This window comes from Littorina saxatilis, linkage group LG17 (assembly GCF_037325665.1).
Source record: "Littorina saxatilis isolate snail1 linkage group LG17, US_GU_Lsax_2.0, whole genome shotgun sequence".
NCBI classification, from domain to species: Eukaryota; Metazoa; Mollusca; class Gastropoda; order Littorinimorpha; family Littorinidae; genus Littorina; species Littorina saxatilis.
In genome coordinates, this window is record NC_090261.1 from 55,060,340 (window position 1) to 55,085,590 (window position 25,251).

Here is a 25,251-nt window from a genome sequence, read left to right on the forward strand (position 1 = left end):
CCGTTTCTCGGCCCGCTTGCCAGGAACTGGGCAGTGCCGTCTAGGACGGCTCATTACGGGGCACTTAGAGGGGCAATTTGTTGGGGGAAGAAACGAGCGAAAGGTCCGCCGCCGCTCCCTGGGAACTGGCCGTTGACATTTCGCTTGCAGCTCCATAACTGCTCGGCTCCGGTGTCACGCCGCGCGCCATAAAACACGGCCAGCCGTCACTGAAGATGCTGCCTGTGTGCCGGAGCTGGAGCTCTCGCTTTATGCTGCTGCTGTTGCTGCTGCTGGATGGAGGTTGGTGCCCCGCATCTCTGAATGTCATGTGTATTCGGTGACCCAGCCTACCCCCCCCCTCTCCCATTCCTCTATCATGTATGGTCAGTCTCTCTACTACACTATTGTCCTCTACAGAGATGGGCCTTCTCCCGCTCTTGCTTGGAGGTTGACGCCCCGCATCCCTGAATGTCATTCGTATTCGGTGACCCTGCCACCCCCCCCCCCCACCTTCAGCCTCCATCCCTAACCCCATATGCTCGTTCCAAAGAGTGTAGGGATACACTCTTTGCTCGTACTCTCTAAAGTTGTTGGCTTACACTCTCCTTATCTGCTGCTACTGCTCATTCTGGAAATTAATGTCCCGCATCTCCGAATGACATGTAGATTTCATGACCTGCCCCCCCCCCTTCTAAACCCGTCAAGTCTCCATCCTCTATAGTTATTCTCACTGAACTGAGTTGCTACCTAGTACCTAGGTGCCTGTTTGCTCTACCCTAGCCAATCATGACGTTTTTATATTGTGGCTGCGTGGGGGGCTGTATCTGTTTGAAATCGGCACTAATGCTTTCCCACAGACATAATAGTGTTCTCAGATAAGAACAGTGATAGAGACTAGAAACGAGGACCCTCAGAGATTTGGGATCGTCAACCATCCGCAAACTCAGAAAGAAAATCCATATAGTACAGCTCAGGATGGGGTAGGTCAATTTACCGTGCCCCAATCTTTCTGACACTGTTATCTACGCATCAAACAAAAAGTCCCAATACAGGTCTTTCGCAACTCAACCATCTGGATAACGTTTCTGTAGTTCGTTTTCTTCCACAAAACTAGTCAATACATCTTTCTATACTACGAGGCGTCACTAATCGCCTACGCAAGAGACGATGTTGCAATTCACCGAATTTACGTCAGAAGGTGTCACATCTCATCTACTGTGACATTTACGTTTATAAACGACGAATAACAAAGTCAGTATCACTCTTGTATGATTTGTTTTCTTTTCAATGGTAAGTAGAAGAGAACAAAATCACACTGACAGTTTACACTAACATTGTCAACTAGGATGCAACCTTTAGCTTCGGTTCTCACACACGGTACTTCAACATGCAATGACTGCCATGTGTCCCTTTCGGACTTTCACAGCGATTTTGTTCTAGCGTGCGGTATCAGTGCCAAAACAACCATCGTCAAACCGGATTAGCGTACTTGACATTCCTTTTGAGTTGTTTAGAGGTCTGCTTAATACCTGCATGCCCAGCTGAGATTATGCTGCACTTTACTGCACTGATTAGGGCGTTTCCTGTGTATGCAACATGTTGTGCAATACCGTCAGTACGGCGGTTTGAGATATTACGAGTTGATGACGAGACAGTGTCCGTAAAGTATTCTCGAACCCCCCGATTCCTAAACTCACCCAACGAGAAACACCCGCTTTCTTGGGTAAAACATTTGCATAATCACGCCCTCTAGCTTGAAATTCCTAGCCTTCTGTAAACCTCTCACACTTCGTCATTTTCTACATATGTGCAGCAATTGTGACTGCAAGTCGCAAGTTTAGCATTCAGCACCTAAGAAAACACGACGGGCCCGGGTCAGGAGTCAAGGAGTACTCCGTCCACGACACACAGACGTGTGCTGAATTCAGCAGTGACGCAACTTCCTGTGCGCACTTGCGCGTTGCTCCCACAATTAGCATCAAAATGCAAATGAAGCCCGGGGTGAACTTGCTCGCTGCTGACGTTGAGAACCTCATTCAGCTCTCCTCCTACGTACATCAGGTACGAGAAAGTCAGGACCTGGGCAAGCTAAGACGGAGTGGAAACAATGTCAAAGCAGCAAGGGAGCTAATCGTCATGGACACAAGGGGGAGATTACTCTATGGGCGGAGGAATCCGAGGTTGTGTACACGGACTGGAGACACAATACGACCGCTAGTTGTGACTCCGGGACCACCTAGGAGAGCGGGTGACTTGCAAGCGAAGTAAGTAAAGGAGGCTCATTTCCATAGGGAGCTCAACACGAGTCGGCTACATAATGTATCTAGCGGGACTGGGAAGCAAGCCTTGGCGTGTGCAGTCAGGAACCACAGGCGGAGGGTCAACACGTGTCAAGACCTTGGCAAACATGGCTGCAATGGTGTGACAATCTGGACCGAAATTCAGGATTTCCCCCTTCTCCTTTCCTTGTTTAAGCTGACCGCATTGTAATTTTCTTTAAAATTGTTTCAGAATGGGGCGGAAAACTATCGGAGTGTAACTGTTTATAGATCGAGTCTTAATTCCAACAAAAAACAATCAAACAAAAGCACACACCTTAACAAAAGAACAAACGGGATTTAAAAAAACCGGTTAAAAAACACCCAGGTCGACGTCAAAGTGACCCAGACTTCTTCCTCGCACCTCAAAATGCCTTTACGCGGTCAACACAAACAATAATACTCGAAACAATCAAAGAAACTCTTCCCTGTCAAAACAATCAGCTGTATGTTCTACAAGCTCTTGTTATTCTTTCTCTAAAACGGTGCAAACCCTTTCTAATATCCCTCTATTTAGCCTAGCTGTCACCCACCCTCGCCTCCCATTTTAGGGAGCCGACAAGACTTGACAGACCCTTGACAAACACGCGGGGTGCAAACAGCTTTAATCGCGCATTACTCCCAGCCTGCAAAGTCAACTGCGGCTTGTTCAACTTTTTTTTTCAAACTGTCGTCCTCTACGACAGCCATCATGACTGTGGTCGTGTCAGCTTCTTCTCTTGTTGATAGTATGCATGTATTTAGTATGGTTGATGGGGTCCGGTTTGTATAGATCGCCCCATATTATATCCCTTCTTTTCCTCCTCCCAACGAAGAAAACAAAGAAACCGAGCATCGTATACGACTGTGCTGATAATGGTGCCGAACAATTCCATATTGCAACTTTGCTCTTTCTTTCTTTTTTTCTTTATTTGGTGTTTAACGTCGTTTTCAACCACAAAGGTTATATCGCGACGGGGAAAGGGGGGGGGGGGAGATGGGATAGAGCCACTTGTTAATTGTTTCTTGTTCACAAAAGCACTAATCAAAAAATTGCTCCAGGGGCTTGCAACGTAGTACAATATATTACCTTACTGGGAGAATGCAAGTTTCCAGTACAAAGGACTTAACATTTCTTACATACTGCTTGACTATAATCTTTACAAACATTGACTATATTCTATACAAGAAACACTTAACAAGGGTAAAAGGAGAAACAGAATCCGTTAGTCGCCTCTTACGACATGCTGGGGAGCATCGGGTAAATTCTTCCCCCTAACCCGCGGGGGGTGCACGTTGCTCCAGAATAAGTTCCTGCCACTCTCCGCCACTCACCCCTCCCCTTTAACCGCCCTTCCACTAAAACAATGATCAATAAATAATCAAAAGACCGTATATTTCTTCTCAGAAAAGGAAACGCAAGGGAAGAGCTTTCTGATATATTGTGGTCAGCCTTTGTGTGAGGCGATACTTATCTTAAAAACTTCCCTTTTAAACTACGGTTTGCATCCTCTTCCTGTGTTTCACCACAATTATAATAGAAACAGCTGTTAGACCCTTAAGCAACGTATTTCAGTTTCTTCCTTGTTCCATGATTTCAAACAGAAGTGAGTGCATCGGTCGTTGAAATGCGCTTACAAGATCAAACGAGTAAGATTTAAAAATGAACTATCCCTTTTTGGAATAAGAATGAATGAAATGCAACTTTATCGTCTTCAGTGTCAGCAGTACTTGGCAAATGAGGGATATGTTTTGAGCGACCAAACAACACTTTCTGTCTGTTGCGCTCTTTTCTCGAGGTCTCATAGTCTGGGGTGAAACTGTACGAGAAAGACCCCGTCAGTATTAGCCGATCTAGCTAGCTGCGGCGTCTGCGACATCGCGGAGTCTGTGACGTCCATTGAATGTCTGGGCCACATTTGGCGGGTACAAATTGACTCTTCAAGACGGCCTGATGTATATAAGCTGACTTCGGGGGATCCCGTCACGAGAAAGGTGTGGGCGGGAGCAGAATAGGTCATGAGAGGTAGAGCAGAGGTTCAGACCTTGGGGTTTTCCAATTTGTCGACATTTCTTTTTTTAATTGAAAGAAAAAAAACTCATGGCTGCTTCCATGACATTTTAACGGCGTTCTGTAGTTTCTTTACCCTCCATCTTAATATTCAAATTCACACCAGATGAACGGCTAATTGATCGCAGGATACTTTTATATTATTATACTAAGTACACCCTCTATAGCGAACATCACAACCCGTATTCCACCTTTTAAGACCCCCAATTTAAAGACTTCCCGCTTTTTAAGACCCAGCTTTCTCAGATATTTTGTAAATTTACCTCCATTTTAAGACTCCCTCCCCTTTAAGATCAGATTTTTTCAGATTTTTGAAGGTCTTAAAAGGGTGGATCTACTGTGTACGCAATCACTTCTTGTGTCAAGTTATACTTTTCGAAGTCGCCGGACGCAGAAGCCACAACAAGCAAGACAACGTCCACCCCGGGCACACGAAGTAGGCTGAGGCGACACCACCGTACGAAATAATTTGACTTTTTAAGACAGCTAATCGAAAAGGTTCAAGACCCTTGCCACGCATGCGCACTGCAGCACAGACGACGTTCCCTGTCCTGGGCGCTTGTCACCAACTCCTCTGCACACCGGCAGAGTTTGCTCCCCTTAATTTTGACTTGTGGGCGAAACGGTCTGACATGTGTACATACATCGGGGTAAGAATGGTTTGCACGGAGAAACCCGTTACGGGGGACATGTGTACACGGAAAAGATACTGGCCACGAGCTGGTACAGGAAGTGGGAATTAAAGATGGCGGGCCGATGCCGACCATGGGTAACGAACGATTGTCGAGGGCAGAGACATAGAGAGAATGTATGTCTATGTTGAGGGTAACCTACCTGTGCTGACAATGTTAAAAAAATCTAGTGAATTTTGGGTGGAGAACTTAAAGACGTGGGAAGGGATTAGTTAATAAGAGCGTACGATTATCGTCAAAAAATATCAAAGTTTGTGTAAAAAGAAGTATCAACTGGTCATTAACTTTATTCTGGCCTTTCTTCTTCCTTTTTATGAGAAATAGCGTTAATAAAGTGGAAAATAACAAGCAAATAGAAAATCAATCAATCAAAGTAAAGAAATACAACCGTCGTTTCCAAGACACTATTCTGGCTTCCTTTCACGGAGTTTCTTTCAGTTCTGAAACCAACGCGTTCTAATTGAAACAAATCAGCAACTCGATCCTTAGTTAATCCTGATTCCCAATTAACGTTTTTCGGTTGAACGCTTCCCAGGTGCAATTCAATCTCTTTCGGGGTGACGAGAATTTCTGCAGACCAAAGACCTGCAACGCCGTAATAGGCACCCGTCAATCATTTGAAAAACACACTTGACTAATAAGCGGTTCGTCGCTCGGTGCAGTGTATCGGAGAGGGATCACAAAGCCTTCAAAAGATCCTTTCTACCATTCATCTTAACTCTTCCCATCAATCGCCCGCGCCTCTCTACCTTGCCATTCATCTTCAGTCCTGTTTTCGCCAACCTTCAATTGCCGTGCACTAGTTTATCTCTCTCTCTCTCTCTCTCTCACTCTCTCTCTCTCTCTCTCTCTCTCTCTCTCTCTCTCTCTCTCTCTCTCTCTCTCTCTCTCATTCTCTCTCTGTCTTTCTGTCACTCTCGCTGTCTCTCTCTCTGTCTCTCTGTCTCTGTCTCTGTATCTGTCTCTGTCTCTCTGTCTCTCTCTCTCTCTCTTCTTTTCATCCTTATTTTATTCTTCTTCTTCTATTTTCCCCACAGACTAGGAGGGCCCGCTTTCATGAAGTAACAGAAACTTGTCCCTTTTGATATGCGAGGTCTTCATCAGTAAATAACACCCGAGTAGTCCTCGAAGTCGTTGTCGCAGGCTCACCATGGCGAAAATACATTAAAGATATGTGACTATGAAAATTTAATGCCCATTAGGACCAGCAAATGCCTTGACAATGACCGCGACTTGACTTTGATGAAAGGCAAGAGGGGGGGACAGAAATGGAAATGAGTGCGCGCGCGCCGGATAGGTGTCCGCCAAAGGGGAATTCACTCCCTCCAAGCTTTGCGATAGATTATTCCCCGTGTCTCCGCAGGACAAATATTGGGCCGCGATGATTAAGATCGGGCGCGGGCAAACAGAAAAATGATTTATAGATACCACGGTCCCATTTGCGATAATGGACGTCAAACAATTGTCCTCGATTGGATTTCTGTTGGGGACGGTCCAAACGAGTGGCTTCCCCTGTCACACCTAGCGTCAAACCTTCTCTGTTACTGCGCCATGAATATTGAAGACGCAACCTTCTGAACAGCTAGGCTGTTCACACACAGACTCTGTCCTCCTTTTTCCTCCCACACTTCAACAACATTCCTAGGGTCAAATGAAAAAATATCCTCATGTAGTTGCACCACCCAATCATCTTTACCGAAGACGTCCTTTCAGTTACGTCCGGACAATGTAGTCTGGAATTGTCTCCCCCTAACTCGTGGGATTGTCTCCATTGCATAAATTGATTGAGAGGCAGCGAAAAGCGAGGCCACAAAGTCGGCAGAAAATTCCCCAAAGAACGTCCATTGGCGAAAAATACCGTTGCGTAGTATTGCTAACAGTGTCCTATTTTTTCACCTGGTCGTGTTTAATTATCAATATTGGTGGGCGAATCTTCCCACTTATTTTACCGTTAAAAGATTTGTGATTTAGTGGATTCTCCTTGCACAATTGCTGTGTCGACAGGTCGATAACTTAGGCATGTACTACTGCTTGCAGACGCAGAGACAGAACCAAGAAGGGAAATGCTGAAACGGAGACAGAGACTATGATAGAGAGAACCAGAGACAGACAGAATAACCAGAAAATCTTCCCACAGTGAAAGAAAAAGTGAAACAAATCTCCATGTCAAACAGAAAAAAAGATCCAGCAGGGCCCTAATTTAATCAGAACAGCCACAGGAGAGCAGTGGGGGAGTGACACAAACGGCGAACCATAGACACTCCACGCCATCAAGCAGCCATCAGGGACAGGCGTGAAAACACGCCAAGGAAAACTGAGTGGGCTTTCCAAGATGACGAGGGCGAGCGTGTGACCGATACACCTTTTTTTTTTTTTTGGGGGGGGGGGGGGAGAAGAGGGAGGGGTTTGTCCTCTCTGCACAATGACATCGATACTATGATCTGGAGAAGGTGATAGAAAGAGAGAGGGGGGATGGGGTAGAGAAAACTGACTGGGCTTTACAAGAAGTCGAGGTCGGGCGTGTGACCGATATCGCGATAGTTCTTAACGTTGGATTGTTTGTTTCTGGTTTTTTTGGTGTGTGTCTGTGTTTTTTTGGTGGATGGGCGTGCCTTCTCTGCACAACGACATCGATGCCATGATGAGGGGAGGAGGGGAGGGGTGGATCTGCAAAGAAAACTAGTGGGCTTTTCAACATGCCGAGGGGAAGCGTGTGAATGGTACTTCTTTTTATCTCTACGACATCGATACATTGATCTAGAAATTGAGGATGGAGGGATGTGACGTGGGGAAGGGGGGAAATTGTGTGTGTCGTGTGGGTGGGTGGGTGGTGGTGTGGAGGAGTTTGGCGTAAGACGGTGCACAAGGGAGATGTTGGGTACAAAGTGGGCGAAGGAACTGGTGACAGTGTTGGAAACTGCAAGAGTAAAACTGGGAAGCTAAAAATGGGAAATGAATCAAATAATACTGACAAAAGCATGTATAAAGATAAAACACTGGGAGCATAAGGCTAATGCATTGATGAAAATCTCTGACACTTATTCTTGGCGCCGCACTTGATCACAGCACTGATGGCTACGTTGAAGCAGCGCAGGAAAATAGACAAAGTGCAGGAAAGAATGTGGACAAATCATTTGTGCACTCTCTTGAGGGAGGGGGGGGGGGATAGTGATGCGAGGTGGGGGCGAGGAGTTACGAAACAAAGGTGACTCCTTTTCCGGGATGGAAGGAGTAGGTCGGATGATCCAAAATGGAGACGAAGATGACAGATCGTATGCAAGGAGATGCACGTACATGTATAACTTAAAAGGCGGAAATGAGACAAAAGCATGGACAAGTCACAGCAATAGCTAGATATCAAGTAGATACTGAGCTGAACACAAAAATATTAAGATAGCCAAGTAATAATAATAAACGAACTATTACCACACAGAAAAAGGGGAAAAAGAAAAAAACAAAGTGTTGGAGGAAAGGATGGTCTGGAGAATACCACAGAAGACACCATATCCCACCAACACCACACGCACACACATTCAGACAGACAAACACAAACATTTACTCACACATACACAAACGCTCGCACGCACGCACGCACGCACACAGACAGACGCGCACGCTCAGATGCACGCACACACAAACACACAACGAAACATAACAAAACACCACACTGAGACAACACCCCCCCCAACCCCAACACCCCCCCACACACACACACAAACACAAACACACAACGAAACATAACAAAACACCACACAGAGACAACATCCCCCCCACCCCGGGCCACACACACACACACACACACACACACACACAAGCAAAATCTCACCTGAAGTTGGAGAACCACTTGACGAGCTGAGCAGTGTTGTTCTTGTTGAAGGAGACATCGGGGAAGTAGATCTTGAGGATGCCGGAGTTGGGGTAGCGCGTGTAGAAGAACATCAGCTTGGCCTTCCGCAGGTGCATGGGAGTCAGCGTGTAGGTGTGGATAGGAGTTAAGGACAACTCACACGTAACTTTCTCATGTCATATTTTAGAGCACTTTCTGAATATACCAATGAACATCAATAGATTCTAAATCTTTATAAGTAATACAATAAAATAAAATAAGACGAAAAAAACTCCAAAAATCAAAAGAAAGAAATCAATGAATAAAGATCTTTATGAATCTACCAATGACAAATAAGAGATTTTTTTATTTTATAAATACACCAATGAAAAGCAAGAGACTATATATTTTGTATGATTATACGTATCCAAGGAAACAAGAGAACGTCTAGACAGGCAACTGAAGTGGCAAGCATATGACAAGCGTAAACAAACAGAAAATTAACATACATTTATTGTTTCATAACAGAAAAGAACAACACATATTTGCAACACTGCCATACTCCTTTGCCTTTCAATTCATCCTATCTTTTTTCCCATCATCCTAACCCGAATTGAGTGTATACCGTCTGGTCGAATAGTTGTTTGTTTTGTGTTTTTTTCCCCTGCATGTAGACGTGGCCGGCTATTTCCTTCTCATTAGGTTTAATATAAACGCGCTGATGACAAATCCTCTTGGGATAAACTGGATGCAAATGCCGTCAGTCTACGTCGATAAAGCACCCAGTAACAAGTGTCGCGACGTAGGACAATAGCCTTACCACCCCGCCCCCTCCTCCCCCAAGCCCCCACCCCCGATGGAGGACAGGAGACGCCCCATCCAAAACCCTCTTCCCCCCCCCCTACCCCTTCAGATTCCTCGTAAATCCCATTCTACCAACATCATGCAAAATTCTTCCACCAAAAAAAAAATTGAGAGAGGAGAAAGAAAACAAAAAAAGAAAAAAGAAAACAAGTGTCGCGCCAGAAAAAATCTCTTGACAAGATCTGTCCTGTCCTTCCCTGCTATCCTTCGTGCCACGACCGGCCACTCTTCCCTTCCTCCTCATTCTCTCACAACTCTCCTCCTCCTCCCCCACCCCCTTGTCAAGTACCCCTCTGATGCTAATTGTCGTCCTCATTCTTCACGGAGTGTCAGCAGCGGGGGATCGGGAGACCTGGCGGCCATCTTGTAAATGTGACATTTGCACACGTCTCGCTCGCCTGGGAACCGGGCAATCAGCGAAATTAGCTCGTCTCCAGACCCGTCTCCAAGCGATCTGGCACTTCCCTTCACTACCCTACCCTACGCTCGCTTCCCTCTATACCTTCCCCTACCCTTCCCTCCCCTCTGCTCTAACCCCCCCCCCCCCCCCCTGTTTCGTGCGTATTTTTTCTTTCCTTTTTTCATTCTTTTCTTTTTGTTGCTGTTGTCGTGTGCCTTGTTTGATCCTTAAAAGGATAGGGTGTTGGTTACCACCCGTTACCCTCTCGCTTTCCCCTTTTTTCTCTCTTATATGACAATTCTGGAGGCCTCCTGCTGTAGTTCTTTGCAGGGAGTAGGGGAAGGGGTTCGTCTGTTTGACAGCTATGGGCCCCCAGGATGTCTGAGTGTCGTGGATGTGTTCGTGGGTTATGTACTTCTATGAGTCTGTCTTTGTCAAGCACCCCTCCCCTTGTCTGTCTCGTATGTCTGTCTGTCTGTCTCCTTTTCTCCCTTTAGGATGTTTTCAAGTACGTTTCAACTGATGGTGGGAACATGACTTTACAGTGTAAATTTCTTTTCCTTTCGCTCATTAGTAATGTATGTCCGCATTCCTTTACTTGCTTTCCAAACAGATGGTTCTCTATAGAAGGTAACATGCCAGAACTCCACACGTGCCGTCTAGTTATTCTTGACATGAGTAACGTGCGCGATTCTCCCCAAAGTAAGTCAAAATGTGCAGAATAAGAATAAAGTATCAACTCAAGCCATTCCCCTCGCATTCCAAGTGACAAGGGCCGAAGCCTGGCAAAATTGATCGCATAGTTTTAATGACATCATATTGTGAACAAGCCATAAGCCGCCATTTAGGTCAACCGTGTCGCGGGCTGATTGGCCAGATTATTTGTGTCTTACATCCCTAACTTCCTGCTGCTAACATGTGAACTTGGCTTAATCTGTAAGTGGTACCACTAGCTATGCTAACAAAGGTGGCCTGAACACGAAGACAAACACGTTAAGCAATGTTCAAGGTATGATTGACGGATTGGAAGAGGGTGTTTCTCTATCAGATTGGACCAGGTGTCTATGCGTCTTGCAAAGTTCACGTACGCAAAATGGTATTTCAAAATGAATCATACCTGGTTTAAAAATATGAAGGTGAGGGGGGGGGGGGGTTGTCGGGTACAGAAACGGATGCATAGGATAGATAGACTCGGGAATACTCGATACAACGGACATGGGCGGACTCACAAATGTACATGACGACGAGTTTAAAAATAACTTGATCAATAACGTAGCAATTTGCAATAGCCTCTTCCTTTTCTTTCCAGATACTTCATTTTTCAATCTTTACCTCTCAACAGCTTCTGATATTAAAAACTTGCAAAAAGAAAAAAATTTTGCTTTCTTTTCTACGCACTTAACCCCCGTATGCTTAAAGGAGTGAGAAATCCAGCATGCAAAAACAACCAACTCCGTGTAATCTTTTTCATTGGTTGAAGCAGCTTGACAGACCATCGCGGTCCTCTCTTGACACAAGACAACCTGCGACTGTTGCTGCGAGTGTAATTGTCTAGCCACCTGTTACTTCCACAGCCGACCTTTTCTACACTTGTGCTTATGCTGCTGCTGCTGCAGCGGCGGCGGTGGTGGATGTGGTGAAGGTGATGACGGTGGTTTGGTCGTTGTCAGTGGAGATAATGGTGGGGTTGTCAGAACTTTTTGAGATAGTGGTGTTAGTTGGTTGGTTGGTTGCTTTGATTTTGATAAACTGAAGACAAAAGGATGTGCAGCATAAAGGGAAAACCATGCAAGCAGCTGTGTGTAAACTGCCATAATGGCTTTATTGTGTGGTTTGGTTTGGTGGTCGTTGTGGTTTCCAACCTTATGGGGAACAAAAAAAAGGTTTGTGTAAAACGAAAGCCCTCTGATATTATCAAACAGGAAAACTTTTGTTGGGGAAATAAAGAGATATAGATTGGCATTCACCAGTAGAAAAGATTTACATCAAAGCGCATGTTATCACATTGATAATGGTCGTGCCTTGGCTTACGTAATAGCAAACTCTCATCGTTTTGAGATATGTATTTTTTATTGTCTTTTCTATATGGTTCACACATGGGAGATCATCATTATATATATATCTCTCTCTCTCTCTCTCTCTCTCTCTCTCTCTCTCTCTCTCTCTCTCTCTCTCTCTCTCTCTCTCTCTCTCTGTGAGGGATGCGTGCGGGGGGATGTAAGGTGTGCAGGATGTATCCGAGTAGGGAAAGCCGCAGCCTTGCAATAATCCTTCTGATTGGGGAAAAATATGTACAGCCGCTTTATTCTGCAGATCTACTATGCCACTACCCCCCCCCCCCCCTCAATCATTCCCTCCCCCAGTCTCCCCGGCGGGACGAGTAATAGAAAAGCAGGGTTTATCATGTCCCATTAATGATGAAACAAAAGACGGTCCCAGCTGCCGGAGAAGTGAAATACAAGCGCGCCTCTGGCAACAAAACGAGCGCGTGTAGATGTCGTTGTGTTTGTGCAGTCCTTCATCTCGCGTCCAATAAATGCATCCGGGGACCCCAGAACTGCTACCACGTGGTGAGCTTTTTCAATATGGCGACCATCTTTCTATGTCACAATCTATTGCAGTCCTCAAAAAGACACGTCTACATTTTATGAACTTAGTTTAAAAAAACAACTCTTTTCTACTTTTTTTTGGATGAAACATGAAAAACTCAAAATCAAACAGATTTTCTTTTCTAGTTTTTCAAAAAGAGATATACCTTCGTTTCTGACAAGGTCGTTTATATTTTAAAAACGTTCCTCGAAGCAATCTAATAACAACGCGTTGATTGCAGTTCTCAACAACAACAAAACATCGTTCACAATCATTCCTTTCCCAGCCTGTTTTGGCTTAGTATGTTGTCGGAAATGGCTTTTATAAGTTATTTCGGTGCTTAATGTGATTAAATGTCATGTCTCGTAGCATTGCAAACGGTCATCGAGAATGCGGGTCTATCAATTAGCCTCAGAGCACTTACATTCGTTAGTTTTGTCGGTAGAGATACCTATAATACAGCAGGGCAAATAGTCAGTTAAATGCACAATTCACTTATAACAATACTGCTCACAAGATTTAAGCTTTATTGTAGAGCACTATTTTGTACCGCACCCCCTGCAAAGACAGACGTGGGCAGCTCAAATTCTTAATTAAGACCTCGGACATCTATACGGAGACAAATAAATAAGCAATTTGGCGAAGTGTGAGCGTCCTCCCTATGACCAAGGATTCCACCAGCATTGCACAGGTTGCAAAGGAGCAGGTTGTGGCACCCGCGCAGATGGCAATAAAAAGAGGCAGCGGATAATTGCAAATGATTCACAAGATGATAAACCATGTTTAGAGACACTATGTAAACCATGTTTAGAGACACAATGCTTCTGCTGCTTTTTATTTCCCGACACCTTGCTTTACTGCATTTTCATGACTGTTACATATACCAAGATAGGAAGCTCGCTCACAGACTGAAAATATTACAGGGAAGTTAAAACGCAAACTTAGACCCCAACGACAACGCGTTACGGACTTATCATTAGATTGAGCATGCGTGACTTGTTTACTTTTATTTTTTTTACCTGGAAAGAATTGCAGGTTCGACGATCGCTTGAGAGAAACTAGAAAAAGCATTAGTACTTGCAGCCCGTGTTGTCCGTTTATGTCCAACTTTGTTATTCCTTGCCTAAGTGGCCATTTTAATCTATCTAACATGAACATACGTTGGCCTTCAGCACAAGTCATGCGCATGTGATAGAAAATAGAGTTCTTGGTAATTAATATTTCACACACAGAAGCGCTTCGAAATGTGTTGTTTATGCAGATAAGTTGGTTGGTTGGTGTTTGGATTTTAATGTCCCTTCAGCAGATGCTAGCTGCTATTCGAGACCGATGCAGATAAGTAATGCCACCTTAAAAGTCTTCAGCAAAACAGCTAAGATAAAAAGATAATGAACGCTGTCACTCTGGCTCTTCTCCACGTGAAGAGCAGCAGAATGAGTAATTATCTGGAATATAATTATCTACAATTTAACAAATGTAATTATAATGTGATTACCGTTAATCGTACCCAACCTAGTGTTCGGATAGTTAATTGAAATTCTGTTTTTAATTCAAAAACATATCACTTGAAAGAAAAAGGGGAATAGAACAGAAAATGTCGCAAACAGAACACAGAGAGAGAGAGAGAGAGAGAGAGAGAGAGAGAGAGAGAGAGAGAGAGAGAGAGAGAGAGAGAGAGAGAGAGAGAGAGAGAGAGAGAGAGAGAGAGAGAGAGAGAGAGTCATAAACGAAATCTCTCCGACTATCGGTCTGCAAACTGCTAACATCAGCAACGTAAATAACAACACTTTGAGCACGCACTTACTATCTCGAGACCTTCTTGAAGGCAGATAAAGACAACAGCAAGTAACAACTAGAATAATAGTCTACATTAACCCGTTTTGCTACAATGCAAGTTTCGATGCACTCTCGCGAGTGTGGGATATAGATAAATATCGCACTTTCATCCCGTCTTGCGTGCAAGGGGAAACGTTGGCCCGATCCCAGGATAAAGAAGTGGAGCACTTTCTTGGCAAGTTTCTTAGCACAGATAAGATGAAGGATGACGGTATCGGTAATAATACAGACTGACAAGCTTGATGACAGTAAGGAGATAATAGTTGTAATCTTCACCGATACTGTAGTAATGCGCGAGGTCAAGACCTCTCGACAATTCTCATTAAGGTGCACTACCTATCTTCGAAATTGATCTGATTTGCATAGTGCAATTACTGTTCAAACAAGATAGATTATACCAAAAGAAAAAAACTCAAAAACAAGGGAAAACCGAGGACATTTAACATTGACGAACGACGCTTAAAACAAAAAACAAAACAAAACAAAAAAACATCCCATCAAAGGACCATCAAACGAAAACAAAGCTCTGCAATTGTTAAATCAAGTTGCGAGAAAACATTAATCTGATTTTGAAAAGTGAACGCAGGAAAAACAATCTTTTGGCTTCCGAAAAACAAGGTTTGATTCTGAAAAGCCGAAGAAAAAAATCGTATAGATTAGAAACCTGTTACACCGCTTTTTACTGTCATTGGATTTTTATTGTTTCCCCCCTACTGTGAAAGCAGAGCCTCAAACCGCAACAACAATGGCTACAATTGTGTAAGAAAACCCACTTGATTTCCCAGTCTGAGCGATATTTTTCAGGCATCCATTCTGAGGCAATTTCCCGTCGAGCGCGTCTTTTCTCATCGGCTAGCATCTTCACAAGAGACAAGCCACGTCAAGTGGCCTCGAAAGGACAAAAGGAAAGAAAAGGCCAGAAGGAAACCGCGACTCGAGTGTCTTTCAGTCTAATCAAAATTCCATTTTGCCGTATTGAAAGGGCTGCGGAGCGCGTGCATGGGGGTGGTTAATTATTCATGCCGACGGATCTTGAGTTTGTCACTTGATTATCTTTAGTGTCCGTTTTCATGGCGGTGCTGTCAAAGACTCGCCAGTCTCGGCACGCCGCCAAACAAGACGTCTTTGAGAGACAACGAAGGCGAGAAAGCAAGGCCAGCAACGCGTCGCACTACGCCCTGTCGCGTTTTCTCAATCGACGCCTTTAAAAATGTATGGCTTTCCGCTCGGGCTAAATCCTGACTTTCCCAAAGCTTTTTGTCTTGTCTTTCATTGCCTTGTATCTTGACTTTTTTTCCCATCAAAGCTTTTTTTGTCTTCTTTGGTCTTGTCTTCTGGTATTATTACTGCCAGAGGGTTGGGTTGTCGCTGAGCTATTGTGATCTCCGTGTGTTTGGTGTTTGTTACCCGATCCCTGTTATTTTTTTCTCTGTTTTCCTTGCAAATGATGCGGGCAGTTTTGCAAATAAATAAATGATGACATGCAAAACAGGTTAAGCCGACTGCCACCAGGCTGCCACAAAGTAAGCTCCGTCTTAACAACATCTCTCTAGCCTTGCTTCCTGAAAACGGCTGTGTTCGTTTAACAGTGTTTGTTTAACTGAATTTCATTTACACTCTAATCTTTGAAGTTGTTTTTATCTGTACTGCGTTATTTTCGATGCTTTTAAAAAAAAATTTTTTAACCATAATAGTTCGATCCATCAAAACTGCAGTAACATGCACCACATAATAATAGTGCTTCAACATCAACAAGATTTTGTTTTGTTTTGTTACATTCTTGTTACAGCTTTCAGTCAGTGCTACCGAAAGATGATGGTTACAGAAAATGTCAGTAAAAACTGTGTTAAATTCATCTCATCTCACTAAATGAACCTACTTGTGGATGTGATCGCGCACGGACGATTATCTATAGTTAAGCAATGCATGATCCATAATTCTGGTTTTGACAGAAATAGAAACCCGTGTGATTACTTTGCTAAACAAGACGGAGCAAATTATATCAAAACAAAGCAATCACAAAATAACTCATGCTGGAGGCATCCGCACGTTTTGAGTTAGACAAAAAAAAATCAACGTTTGAAAAATGATATATTAAGAAAAACAAATCTAATAATATTCAGGCCACGTGTCCTTTCCAAGTTATCAACGTGATAGAGGTGAAATCGCCAACCGCACGCGCAGCTACCAGTTTAACTAAAAAAAAAGTTGTTTTGTTACAGACACGCTTTTTTAAATTTTGGTTTTTCTTGTTGGTCTTGAGCCTGGCGGCCTGACCTAAACATTCGTTGTGGGTCGTCCTGCCCCCCCCCCCCCCCCCCCCCCCGCGTCCACCAACCGCCGCCCCCGCCTTTCAATGTAATCTTGACTTGATTCTGCATGCTTCCCTCTTGAGAAGACTTGCTTTCTAATACTCGCGTTCGGATACACATTTTCGGAAGAAGGATACAAACACTGATGAATCATTTCAGTAAGTGCCGCTGCGGCTTTTATGTCCTAATTAGTCACATTTTCCTTGAATATATACAGTAGATGTCTTATTCTTGCCCTTCAGTTACTGGCGCTAATGTTGTTTCCGTCAATTCTACTTCAGTAAATAATAACAGTACCAAACCTATATTGTTATATTCTGAATTGATCGTTCAAAACAATATGCAGGTCAATGTTCTGAGTAAATCAGCTTTCTTCTCCCGAAATTCCATTGTTTAAGTTATGACTGCCTGCTTTGTGTCAGCGCGCGTGCGTGTGTACGTATTCTTCTGTGACCAACAATTAAAACAAAATAATATTTGAATTGATGTCTTACATACAGATTTGGAAATATTCAGAGCTGCCTTTTACACTATACATATTTTCAGAACTCGCAGCACAACATGACAAAAACCCAGCACATGACGTACTCTGCCTTAAATCAGTTTCAAACTTTACAGACCTCGTCCAAAGGACGGTAACAGAAATATTCAGAGTTGAGCTTACACCGAAAACATTTTGCAGGACTTGCAGCATGCAGGAAATGACCAAGAAATAGCACATCTTCCAAGGGGCTGTACATGAAACTTGAGAAACAAATCAAATCAAAAGGTTGCGTCAAGCAGCCAGCCACTGCAGTTTCAAGTGGCAGTGGTGAAACCGAAACCATAGCCACGTAGTCTGGGGATTTGCACCTAAAGACGCGGGATCAGACCGCGATTGAAAAGTGCCTATGACTTGCCTAGGTCAACGGAAACACTTGAGTTGTTCACACACTTCTTGAATTGGTCACGTGAAACGCCGCCTTAACCTCAATGCTTATAGTCAGTGGGATTCATCTATGGATAGCACAGGCACATTATGCACAAGGTCATGTCATGCTGACTGTCACCGGAGTAGAAAACAGGCGGGGTTGGGTTGAGGGAGAAACAGGGTAGAGAGGCGGAAGGAGAGCCAGAGAGGGAAAGAGACCGAAAGTTATTCGTTGTTGGCGAGGTACAAGAAGAAAGCCAGACAACAAAAAGAAATAAATAAAACAATTAAAATTTTTAAAAAAACCAAGGATTAGGCCAAGAATTGACCGATTCATAAAAAAGAAATATCAACAAGGATCTTTCTAAACTCAATTAATCGTTCTGGTTTGCTCTTGCCGCACGCGGTGCACTTGATAAATGGGAAGAAAAAACAAAGAAAGAAATATAAAATTAAAAAAATTAAAAAGGGGAACACGGGCGCAGAATCAGGTTGATATCAACTACATTAATACCAAAGTCCCACATGAGAGAGATGCGAGAGATTGATAGAGATATACCGAAACCTATCACGAGACACAAAACTTCAAGGCCATTGTTGTGGGCGGAAGTGGCTTTTCTTTTCCCGCCGCGCGTGTCGAGGAAACCACCGCATAAATGGGTTCTCTGTTAGGTCAGTTTCACATAATCCTGACCCCTAGTGCGTCAAAGGGAAAACCACTTTTACTAAAAGTAGATACGAAAGTTAAGGCGGATGAACCGTCATTTTCATAATCTTGATAAGCTGTAGTTGTCAAGTCATAATTTAATGTCTCAAGTCAAGGTCACTTTTTCTCTGTTGGCGGAAACTTTGAACTTCGGACTATATCCGCACTAACAGTTGCTCACAATCAAAATTTCTTCAATTAGACAGACGTTTGGTTTTGCGTTAACAGTGCTTTATAGCTATCATTCGGCAGTATAAGGTATATCAGCAAAATCAGTGCAGAGGCTCATCTGTCTTAGGACACCCCCCAAAATTGGGTCTCAAGACAAAGGTTGTCTGATATAATCGAGACACATTGATTTACAGAAATCATGGACACAAATTGGGACAGCCTTAGAAGAAGGGTTTAAAACATTTTTAAATTTTTTTTATTTTATTATCCTTCTGTATTTTCCAACGTATCATCCTCGAAAGAGTTATTCTCCGATTTCAAAACAGGATCTAATTTATTTGTACGACCTAGTTTCTCTTTAACAATATACCCTTTCTTTGATACCACAGGTTTCACAAATGAAATTTTCACAGTTTCATGAGTTATGTTTCTGGGAAAACACTTCTTCAAAAAAGATAAATTAAATACCAGGAGTTGCACGCATACGTTATCTACATAATACGTGTTTTCCATCTCGAGGACAGCAAAACAAAACAAACAATACTTCTCCAATAACTATCACAGCCTAGCACCTCAGCAGTATAATTAGCACAGAAACCCTATTCTGCTCTAAAGGGCTAAAGGACACTTTAAGATACAGATTGGGATGCAGCTGACGCTCAGTAGAAAATACTTAAGATAGCACTCAAGATAAAAACATAACCCTGTAACCTGTTCCATATGCTGGACCTCACAAGGGTCTGACAAGATAACCAACAAATTCCGATATGAATATGAATGTTGTGGACAAAGAGACGAAGGATAACAACAACAATAACATAACAGAGAAAACAAATCCAGAGAAAATCACTTCCAACAAACGGCGAATAAATGAGACGCCTGACAGACGTACAGGAAGAAAAAGTCTCACTTTTCAGATAGCAGTCTTTATAATACATGTATACTTATGCTTTTGACCAAAGTTTCAAACTGCACGGGAAAAAAACCCACTTAATTCTGTTTTGAGTGAAGTATTTAACATAATGAAAGTCGCTTGTTCATTTCAATGCTTGTTGTTCTCTCAGGTGCCAGGAGATTGGTTCCGTATAACTCTCGCTTACTCCATTACACATGTCGTATGCATTTAGAGCGCTTACTTCCCTTTGGTTATTTGATCTCTAAACAACCCTCTGCCTCGATTCGTTTAAGATAAAAACACAAACAAAAGAAAAACATTGTAGAAACATGGAGCATACATATATAATAAAGAAACATCAGGTTTTAAGATAACACAAAACTGGACTGAACGAACAAACAAAACTACAAACAGCTGAACAAAACGGTTGCCACCGAGCAGTGATGGCGCTGCTATTTTTTCAAACCGGTACACACACTTTTATGGTGCAAACTGTCCAGACAAAAACGGTAGGCTGGTCAATTGAACCAGTAAGAGTCCAACTCAGTTACTGGTCTGGTTGTTTTACCAGCGAAAAAAACGGTAGTTCTAAAAATGAACCGGAATAAGTCATACCGGCTGTCAATTTCTTTCCGGTATGTTCTCATTTCAGCCGGTGAAATATTGGTAATTAACGGTTAACGCCAATACTGCTACCGAGTTTCCTTGATGGCAATCTTGGCCAAGGCAAGAACACCCGCAGCAAGCGCAACAGAACGACACTCCACACAGACCCAGCGAGACAGGAAAGGAGTAAAGTGGTCCGGCAGATGTCGCCAGTAGCAGCAAGTGCAACGAAGGAAATCGGTCCTGGCTGACTGGGGTGCACGTGCTGCTGGGGCTAAAATCAACAGCGACAACTACACGACAAAGAACTCGTAATGTGGAAGGTTAAATCATGGTATGAGGACATGTCGGGCTGGAGTTGGCTGTAAACCAGAATTACACATCTAATCCAAAGTGTGAGAGACAGACAAACAAACAAACAAACAAACGAACAAACGAACAAACAGACACAGACCAAAACCTAAACACCCCGTATTTACCGGGGTGTAAAGAAGGATGAACAACGTCTAGCGCTGACCACTGCAGTAAGCCGGCTTTTCAATCTGAGTTGACATTCGTACAACTACCGTTAGGCAATGAAAGAAGGCCTCCGCGCAGAGCAGTCGCGAACAGTGTGGATGATTGTTAAAGCCATTTTTGTGCAGTGGGTTTCTGGTTGAAGTGAGCAGACGCGGGAAGTAAATGATGGCCATATCTTACCAGAAACAGACAATTGGGAAACAAAGACGAAGAAGGTCCTAAAACAATACTGGGAATAATTTTACTTGGACTGCGAAATCAAAAGGTCACTCGGTCGAGTGCAGCAACTTCTCACACGCAGATATAATCTGGGACAAGGGATATGATGAATGATGGCAGTTTAATAGAACCAGGAACAAATAAAATGAGCGGGAAGGAGAAAAGATGTTACCCGGAAACCAGAAGGATGACTGAGTCCTCACACGCCTTGCCACAATGACAAAATTGTGTTATACTTTCTTACAACGACAATGGTCCAGAGAAATGGATAAGGGGGGGTGGGGGGTGAGGCAATGGGAACGGCGGCGGTGGTGGTGGTCAGAGAAGAATGAGCTGAAACAAAAAGTAGAACAAGAGAAAGAGGGCAGCAACTGGGAACCAAAAACAACAAGGAAGAAGATGGGTTTAAGGCAGCTACTCTAGCAAAGCGAGAAGATTGTTGTTCTTCAAGTCTCAGCGTCCATGCATCTTGTGCAGGCGATTACTCAGATACGTCTTTGTCAAGCTGCAGGAAATGGACTCTGCACTCCGGCCAATAGATGAAGACAGGTAAAGAGGGCCCCCGGGAACGAAACGAGAGACTGTGAAAAGAAGACTTGTGCATCCCAAAAACAGTGGTGGCACAGTGGGTGGGCATTTGAAAGCTTTTCTGAATACTGTGGAATGTTGGCTATACGGTGTAAAGGTCAAGAGTAAAGTCTCAAACCATTGTAAAACTGTCGTAAAGAACCAAGTTTGGGATAAGAAAGGATTTAAATACGGATAATCAATAGTGCGGTGAATTCAATGAACTAACTACTCTCTCTCTCTCTCTCTCTCTCTCTCTCTCTCTCTCTCTCTCTCTCTCTCTCTCTCTCTCTCTCTCTCTCTCTCTCTCTCTCTCTCTCTCTCTCTCTCTCTCTCTCTCCCGTTTTTCTATCTCAACCACACACAAAAATACCAAAGGCCCTACCATTATCCCTTACCACAATCGGAAACAGACGAGGAGAGAAAAACTACGACCCAGACGAGGAGAGAAAACCTAACTGACAAACTAGACAGCGTTCCAAGACAACGACGTAATTAGGGAAAAAAGACGAAGACAAGAGAAATTGCCGACGATCTAGCAATAATATCGGAGACACAGGCAGCAATCTGGAAAAAGCGTCGTCTCGCCCCAGGCACAACCGGTCGTCTTCAACAGCTAGAGTGTAACGACAGGATATTGGAACTCCGGCCGTGATGAAGATCACAGAGGCGCTATTCTCAAGAACGGAAATATGCGGGGAGAGAGCTTTTAAAGACGATTGGAAAGAAGTGTTGCAGTGTCTCTTTCTTCTGCTTGACAGTGTTCGCAGTCTTATGATGAAAAGATATGAAGATGACAACGGCACTACTCTCAAGAACGGACATATGCGCAGAGAGAGCTTTTAAAAACGATTGTAAAGAAGCGTTGCGGTGTCTCTTTAGCGTAACAGTTTGGGGAGGGGGGGGTGGTTATGACGAAAAGATATGAAGAAGCCAGAGACACGTATAATTTTATGCTCAGAGAGAGCTTTTACAGACGGTCGGAAGGAAGTGCTGCTGTGTCTTTCTGTTGCATGACAGTGCTCGCCGTCTGAAGGCTAAAATGAGCAAACTTTTATCTGACTTCTTTTGTGCAATGGATCAGCATCCTTTGTTAATCCGCTGCGTCTATCTGCATGGAACACGTGACTCAACTTTTATAACCTTTAAATATAGAAGAACCTGCATCATTACAGACTGTTGTGTGGAGCTGTGTGAACGTTTTAACAATACATTCACCAAACCATTGCCCCCTTGTGACTTTAACGCCAGTCACACACTGCAGACACATCTTCAACTGCAAGCATCACCAAACAAAACAGTAACACACACACACACAAACACATAGTACTTGATTAAAACAAACGACAGAGACTGAACACTCAGTAAAGCACAACGAACACACACATAGTACTCACCAAAACGATGACCACAGGAACATAACAAAGCTAAACAAAAACCTGCCTGATATAAATCAAGCAAGTACAATACAGTCCAACTCAATTTTTGTTTTTATAAAAGGATATTTTTTGGGAGTTCGAACCATCCATGGACTCGGAGGTGTCGAACACGTCGCCCTTGAGAAGACTGTGCATGCTGTCCTGCAGGGGCGACTTGGGGGAGCAGCGGTCCTGGGGAACTGGGGGAGAGGTCATGTGGCTGTCGTATACGCTGTCATGGAAACGAAAGTTGAAGAGGTCGGAGCGGTGCAGGCTGGGGTTGGTGATGGCCACGGAGGTGGGCAGGACGGGAGGGAGGTAGTGGTGGTGGAATGGGGAGGGGAGGCCGGGATGCCTGTCCAAACCGGACATGTCCCCCAGCATGCTGGCCATGCTGACGGGCACGGGGCTGTCGTGGAGCAGGGCGGACTTGGCGCGGGGGGAGAGGCGAGTGTCGGTCACCTTGGTACGCTTCTTCTTGGGTCCGCCGGACACCACCAGGGGCAGCGCCTCCGTCTGCTCGGGCTCCACGGGGAAGACGGGGGGCAGGAGGCCGGCGTGCATGAAGCTGTAAGGGTAGTGGGGAGGGAAGGTCAGCGCAGAGCTCGTGTGCGGCTTGATCAGATCTGACTCGCCCCCTCGGTGATGCAGCGGTTCGAAGGCGCTGATCTTCTCCGGTAACCGGTTACTGCTGAACCTCTCCAAGAAGTTGAGATGATCGGGGTACGGGACGATCAGTTCAGGGCCCCGCTCTGTCAACTGAGAATTGGACACTGTCTCTTTGAGGGCTTCGCGCTCATGCCTCGGCCTCGGGGCACTCAGCGGCCTTTGGAACAGTTCCATGTGCTTCAGACTTGATTGCTGCTGCTGCTGCAGTTGTTGTTGTTGTTGCTGCTGCTGCTGCTGCTGCTGCTGTCGCTGTTCCTGTTGGCTCTGAGCCTCAGATTTGACGGGGGAGGGTTGCTGCTGTTCGTTCATGGTACCCGCGTGTTTCTCTAGAACCGTGCTGACGGCAGAGTCCACAGCTTGTGTCACGGCCTGAATGATCTCTGTCTTGAGTGTGTTGGCCACACGCTGAAAGCCTTGTGGCTGGGGGAAAGCCGGCAAAGCCAGGTTGCCGTTGGGCAGACCATGATTGTCTCTAGATCTCAAAAAGAAGGGAACATCTACTGGGACGTCTCCTCCAGCGGGTTTGCCGTTGAACCGCAATGGAGTGGAAGCTGCCAGCAGTCCCATTTCGTCCCGCGCGTGGCTGCGTGGACTGAGACCGTTGGTGGAGGGGTTGGCAGGATCTTTTTCTCTTAAGGGGGTTCGGAGAAAGTTGTCTGGGATGGGACTCGCGGGCTGATCTTCGTTCTCCAAGTCCGCGCGCCCGTTGGGCATGTCCTTGTCGTCATCGTCCGAGTCACACTGGGAGGAGATCTGGTTGAAGCTCCTCTTGACGGCGTGCAGCTGTTCCTGCAGCTGTCGGATGTGCTCCTGGAGGACCATGCGCTCCACCTTGCGGTACTTGGTCTCCGGGGCCAGCAGAGACTTGACGTCGTGTTGCTGGGGCTGCGGCTGCTTCCTCTTCTGTCGTTTCATCTCGTAGGTAGCCTGGGCCAAGGACTCGAACCCGGCCTGTGGAGATTGTCGTATCGTGGTCAGAATGTTCTCCACGCGAGCTCGCTTGGCCTCCTTGGAGTCTGAGATGTTGTCTGAAGGACTGGCGGATTCGTCGAGCTCCTCTCCCTCGTCGTTCTCCTTGCGAGCGTCGTCGCCGCTGCTGTTCATCTGGCCGTAGGCGCTGTCCATGTCGCTGTCGTCGCCGCTGAGGTTGTTGTAGTTGTCTGAGTGGCCGTCGTTATCGTCCGAGCAGGCCTTGGAAGAGGATGACTTACCTCTCATCATAGAGTTCATCATCTCGTGGCTGTCAGAGTCTGACGCCGTGCAGAAACTTCTGTTCAAAGGGTGTGATGGGTCAGAGACCGCTGTGTCGAAGTTCTTCAGTGTGTTGTTGTTGTCCCCCTCCTGCTGTTTCTGTTGTTGCTGCTGCTGTTGATGTTGCTGCTGCTCTTGGAATTGCTTGCTTTTCTCTTTGCTCTGCAAAATGTCTCGCAGCATCTGCGACGCTTCCCCAAGAGTTTCTTCTCCTGGCTTCATCCTTCACACCAAACCTGAAATCAGAACAACACATACAGTCAAAAGTTTAACCAAAGCTTGATGAAAAAATGAGTGAATGTATGAAGGAACGGATGAATACATAAATACACAAAGAACTAAATACATTTTTAGGCAAATAAATAATCAATCTGCACACATAACTTTGTTCTGTTTTTGGATTCATATCGACATTTTTTAAACAACTTTTCACCCCTAAGTAAATGTTGTC

General features: G+C 44.6%; 1 protein-coding gene across 1 annotated transcript in view; it reads right to left on the reverse strand.

The window, feature by feature from the left end:
- Positions 1-25,251, reverse strand: part of LOC138951637 (homeobox protein prospero-like) — a 46,422-nt gene that overhangs the window by 13,778 nt on the left and 7,393 nt on the right. Inside the window, 4 exon segments of the mRNA XM_070323175.1 lie at positions 8,869-9,017; positions 10,233-10,240; positions 13,539-13,545; positions 22,941-25,036. Of these exon segments, the coding sequence (XP_070179276.1) occupies positions 8,869-9,017; positions 10,233-10,240; positions 13,539-13,545; positions 22,941-25,022 (2,246 nt within the window). The 5' untranslated portion in view covers positions 25,023-25,036.